The sequence below is a fragment of the Carya illinoinensis genome, chromosome 7 (assembly GCF_018687715.1).
Source record: "Carya illinoinensis cultivar Pawnee chromosome 7, C.illinoinensisPawnee_v1, whole genome shotgun sequence".
Taxonomy (NCBI): domain Eukaryota; kingdom Viridiplantae; phylum Streptophyta; class Magnoliopsida; order Fagales; family Juglandaceae; genus Carya; species Carya illinoinensis.
In genome coordinates this window covers 33,882,613-33,888,821 of record NC_056758.1, presented here as the reverse complement: position 1 = coordinate 33,888,821, position 6,209 = coordinate 33,882,613, and the positions used below count along the sequence as shown (strand labels likewise).

General features: G+C 34.0%; 1 protein-coding gene across 1 annotated transcript; it reads left to right on the top strand.

The window, feature by feature from the left end:
• Positions 1–3,418: 3,418 nt before the first annotated feature.
• LOC122316029 lies at positions 3,419–4,650 on the top strand. The gene is made up of 2 exons (XM_043132461.1): positions 3,419–3,776; positions 3,866–4,650. Exons 1-2 carry the CDS (start codon positions 3,677–3,679, stop codon positions 4,399–4,401), a joined length of 636 nt encoding a protein of 211 aa, XP_042988395.1. The 5' UTR covers positions 3,419–3,676; the 3' UTR covers positions 4,402–4,650.
• Positions 4,651–6,209: the final 1,559 nt, after the last annotated feature.

Sequence of the window (6,209 nt, the reverse complement as noted above, 5' to 3'; positions counted from 1 at the left end):
CTCACCATCAACAAAGAATATATTATAGGATAAGATATCAGAAATACTTTGGGACCCGAATTTGGGTCCCCAAATAGTATCCCGAATGAGTTTTTTTTTTTTTTTTTTTTTTTTTTTTTTTTTTTTTTTTTTTTTTTTTTTTTTAACTTAAAAGAAGTATTTTTTTAGTGATATTGTTAATTTTTTTATTTTTAAAAAAATATTTAAGAATATAAAAAAATGAATGGAAAAAAAATATATTAACTTATTTGGATATTTGGATTACATCTTTCAGTAAATGTATTACCACCCCATATTGTATATTTTTCTGTTTTGGTGTCCTTCACACAGAAAGATAAAAAATTAATAATTATAGCATAAACGAGTTAAAAAGAAATCAATGATAAAAAGCAACGAAACAATAGATGCACCTTCGTGTATAACTCTTTTATAAACCAGTAATGATACGTATAGTTCGTGTATAACTCTTTTATAAACCAGTAATGATATGTATAGTTGTGAAGTACGTAAATATTATATAATTATTTAAAATAAAATAAAATTTATTATTAAATTATTAATTAATTTTTATATAAATTTTTTTATTTATTTATTTTTTACAAAATAATTATATATCATTTCACGTTCACGACTGTAAATATCATCTCTATTTATAAATTATAAGAGTATTAGCAATGACTAGTCTAAAGTTTAGCTAGAATGGTAACCTTTAGCTATAATATCAAATTTTAACTAGATGAGTCTATATTAAACTAGTTATTTTAAATGTAAAATAATAATATAATATTATATATTTTAACAATATTAAATTTTTTTAAAATATTTTATAAATACAATCCATATATTAATTAATAATTTTATTAAAAAATAAGGACCAATCTCTAAGCTACATGAGGACCAACCTCTCGATGTAAAGAGACGAGCTACTCAACTAACTATTGTACATACAACCTCCGCAATCCAGACACATGGCTTTTTTTTTTTTTTTTTTTTTTAAATGTTACGCTTCTCTTCTTCCCATTTGAAACATCTCTTTCTCATAAACCTTTTACGTCATCCCCCCCTCACCCAACAATGTCCCGCATCCTTCCCCTAACAACAATGTCCCGCATCCTTCCCCTAAAAATGTCCCGCATCCCTCCCCTAACAACCTCCGCAATCCAGCCACATGGCTTCCTTTTTTTTTTTTTTTTTTTTTAATGTTACGCTTCTCTTCTTTCCATTTGAAACATCTCTTTCCCATAAACCCTTTACGTCGTCCCCTCCCCCCTCTCCCAACAATGTCCTGCATCCTTCCCCTAACAACTGCTTGTATAGAAAATAAATGAAGAGATTGGAACCAATTTGCGAAGCAGACCTTACAAATTTCTAACCAAAATAGCCGCTGAGTTTTTTGAATGAGGTTGAGATATTCCCGTAACAGAGGCAAAGATGGAGTTTTTACTCTTAAGTGAAGATGAATTAAAGGAATTATGCTTCGAGTCATGCATAAATTAAAAAAATAAAAGGTTAATTTGAGTATAGATGAGATCCAAATCTCTGCAGCGTGTTTAATTTATAAACAAAATGTAAAAGAGTTCACGAATTTCCTAAAAGAAAACAAAAATCATTCAAGAAGAAAATGCTACTCTGTGCAATCTTCTATTGTGGGGAATATTGGTGCAAGGAAAGAGTAGATGAAGTTAATTTCTGAAATTTATTTTACTTAAGTTCGGTAATACGACTTTCCTAACCAAGATAAGTCCTGTTAAAATTTTCTTTTCTTTTCTTTTAGTTTCTCAGCAACCAAACGGCAAAATATTGCCAAAAACCTCAAACTGAAGCCCTGTCGACACTCTTGACTTATGAAATATGTTGCCGATGCTTCAAATTTACGGAAATGAGATGGATAACAGATAATGGGTACTAGCTGGGTAAGATGGGTTGAAGGAGAGAGGCGGTGGCCAAGAGAGAAGAAAAAGGGTTGAGGGAGAAGGATCTGGTTGGGTGATTGTGCAGAGAAGAGAGGCTTGGGCAAATGAGTGAATTGAGTGAGAGAAGAAGAAGGGCGAGGGAAGAAGAGATCTGGGCAAGGGGGAGATCGAGTGGAAGAACCGGTGGAAGGGCAATTGACTGGGCTTGCCATATGGGTGTGGGAGTGTGGTGTGTGCTAGTGAACTGGGGGTTGAGTAGAGTTTATTTGATGTAAAAGCCTCCATTTTCTAATATTTTTAACTTAATGGACTTCACATACTCTTAGATAAGAGAAAATATTGGGAGCAGCCACTATTCATTACTGCACACCACACACCCTATAAAAAACATCTATATTTCTTATAAAAAGCATCTCTACAACCTATAAAAACCTATAAATGTGTAGTGTGCAACATGAATAGTGGCTGATGCATAGAATTACTCCTTGGATAAACATTGTAACCCTCTCTGCTCTCCAAAATCGTTAACTACAACGCAGGAGCAACAACCACCTTTCTCACTTTCCCTTCAAAATCAATTTTACACAAACCAGCCCACCCGCCAAGAGTTAGCATTGGGCACTGTCATTAATTTGACACGATTATTCCGTCAACCCCCACTGCCTTCACCACTAAAAGCCAGACAAAGAAGATATCAAGAACTGCACGCGAATGCATCAAGGAAATATACAAGCACCATGCTCAACCTGTTGCAACCATGCCCAACCAACCTCTGTTTTTGTTGATTAAAACAAAGCACCTACTCTTAGTATACCAAGCATTGCCAGCCCTCCATGCCACCTGCAATCACTGCTTGTGAAGACGAGAAATAATATTCAATATTTTGATCCTCCTATAGTAGCTCGCTAACAATGGCCAGGGAGACTAATTTACTGTATCACACAGCTAAGATAGCATGAGTTTAGCTAGTCTAATGTAGGAGCCTTTTGACAAATATAGCCAAATTTTAGATTTGCATTGAGCAATAATGAGGCCATTACCAATGCTCTAAGTCACTCATTTTCCGGTCAAAGGAATAGGAAACTGTGTCTCCATTAAAAGGAAAATAATATTTTATAAAATCACCTGCATTTAAACTGTTGCCTAGTCTTTTATCTAAACGAATAATTTTATTTGAAAACTTTTACACTATATATTGTATATAATATGATTTGAATAATAAATTTTAAAATTTTATTCTTATAAATTTAATTATGTAACAAAATGAATGATACATATTCTATTAATATAATTGATTAAAATAATTATTTTATATTAAAAATAATACAACCAATTATATTAATAAAATATAAATAAAAAAAAGTAAAAGTTACTCAATAATTTAATTTTTGATCACTCCCCATCGGTTAATACGAAAAAAAAAAAGAAAAAAAAAAAAAGGGATTTGAGACTGTCCGATGAAGAATATGACCGTTGGAGACGGCTCCCTTCAACCGACGCTCCTCCCTCTCCAGTCTCCCCTAAAATCTCTCTTCGAATTCAAAACGACGCTCCTCCCTTTCCCACCCCAAAAAAGACGAATAAAGACGATTGAGAGGCGAGTGTGAGAGTAAAAAAAGGGCCGTTAGGCATTTACAACAAAACCTATACTGAACGCAAAGCTCTCGCTCCCTCATCCCTCTTCTCTGAAATTCTCTTCTTTCTTCCTACCCGTGCAGTTTTCTTTTGAATTTTGAACTCCGTCTGTTTGTTCCGTACCAAGAATGAAGTCAGATCGCAAGCCGCCGCTCCCCAAATCGCCGATACTACTTCGACCACGTAGAGTTCTTCGATCGAACTCATCTTCTCTGCAAAACCCACCAGGTGGGTCTACGCAAACATATATCAAAATCGCACGCACTCTGTTTGTTTTAGAGTTATTTAACTTATGTGCGCCTTACATCTTTTTACAGGCTCTTTGACAAAACCTGAAAGACCGAACCGTTTTTGGGACAATGGGGAATCGGTTCTTCGACCTGAATACCGCTCGATCTCGTGCGACTTGCGTGATCTAGCGAGGATGGTACGCGATGAATTTGGCAAAGGAGTTTCGGACGATGCTGGGATTTCTAATTCTTTAAGTGCCGATTCCAGCTCTCTGTTTGAGAGGGGTCGGTTCTACGAGGAGTACTCCGCTAGAAGGAACGAGAGGCTGAGGCGGAAGAAGAGCGACACAGGAGTTGAGAAGAAGACCCCGTACAATCTCGGTGTCTCGGTCGAGTCTGCGAAAAGGATGAGTAGTACGAAAAAGTTTGAAAGCTTGAGGAAATCGGTCTCAGCGGCTTACACTGTGGAGAAGAGCGAGACTCCTACTCCGAGGTATATGCTAAGAAGTACGATGAAAGAGAATAAGAAACCCCCACGTCCTCTTCCTGCGACTTCAGGGAAATCTACAGTACTGCTGGGTGCAAGGCCAAAAGCCGTGGTTCGAAGGGTTCGTAGAGACTGAGTTTCAAAGAACCATGGATGTTTAAGGAAGTTCTCCGGTTTATTTGCCTTTTGATTTCTGAAAGAAACTGAATTCATTTCTTTTTGTTTCTTGTTGTATATGGAATTTGAACCTGTTTTCTTTGTTCATGGATTTCCAGTAAACGTTCTGTGTCAGTGATTGCATGTCAGCCTTGAAATGATTGATGTTTCAATCTGACAAAGAAATGTAGTTAGTCAGACGTAAATATTGGATGCATTTCGATCTTTATATGTTACAGGTCTGCTGTGGGCATCATATTTTCTGCCATGCTTGTTGAATCGTAGTACAAACTACAAAGCCATCTAACTCGGAAACTTCACGGCCATATCCTTTTTTCTTTCCTCCCCCTAATTCTCTCCTCCATCACTAAAGATCCTAACGGGCTTTACAGGCAACCGACTTAATAGCAGTAGGACTTGACATGTTGCTTGATCCAAACACGCTGCAAAGGAGGGAGGAGAGATGGAAATTAAAGTTGACTGTGAGTCAAATACTCAATATGAAGGAGTGATTTGTCCTACAATTCTCTTAACTCTGTTATATTAAATAAAAAGTTTTGTAAAATCGAAATTCATTTTTAACTAAGGTGAGGTTTTAGATTGTAAGTTGAGATGATATGAATTGAGATGGAAGTTTGAAAGTTGAATAAAATATTGTTAGAATATTATTTTTTGATATTATTATTATTTTGATATTTAAAAAAATTATAATAATTAGATAAGATGAGTTTGAGTTCAACTCTAAATCTAAACAGGCCTAAGTTTCATGCTTATATTAATTGATAGAAAATGCTAGTACGCTGCCCATGAGTTTGCCCATTTATTTTGACCGTTCATATATTTTAATTTTTTCATTTAATGATTAAAGAAGTAATTTTTAATATATTGATATATTTTTTATTTTTAAAATATATTTAAAAATATTTAAATTATATTTAAAAAAATAAAAAATTTATATTAGTAAACACGCTCAAAGCTGCACTAGCACTACTACTCTTCATTGATTGCAAAATCAGTCCCAAAAAAAGTTGTAGTTACATCATTCTTGAGAAAAAATAAAATAAAATTGAACTAACCATTTGATTAAAAGTTGGCCCATTGACAAAGCATACAACTTCTACCCATCAAAGTAATGGGCCTCATTAAACCAACCATGGGAACTGACCTCTTATTATATCTGCTGGGTCATTCACTTCAGGTGGCCCAAGAATGTCTAGCACAAGAAAAATGATCTTTCGATTGAGCTTTGGGCTTGGTACTACATTTGGGGGACGAATCCATTCCTAAAAAGAGTTGAGATTTTTATTTTTTAAAGCTGGTCTGATTTGCTTTTATTCAAATTTTGTGACAATTTTAACATTTTAGTTATTGAATTTTCATCGTCTGCTGTTATGAGTAATGCTACACTATTTTTTTTTTTATCATTCTTTTATCATCTCTAGATATTTTATTAAATAATTAAAAAATAACATGTTATATTTCACTTGTCTTATTTCTTTCTTTATTTCAATAAAATAGAAAATGACGACGATCAGCGTAGTAACATTTTTTTCAGAATCACTCCTTGCTTTGAAATGTCCGATTTGAGCCATAACTTATAATTCACTTGTCTACTAATCATTTGATATTACACAAAAAACTGTTAAGAGAGTAATAGTTAAAAGAATGATGAGTAATATTTTTTTTGTTATATATACTAGAATGGGGAGTGCTACTCCCACCGAGAAATGTACCAAATTAAGAATTGAATAGTATATTGTGTTTTTTTTTTAACATTTTTATAAATCA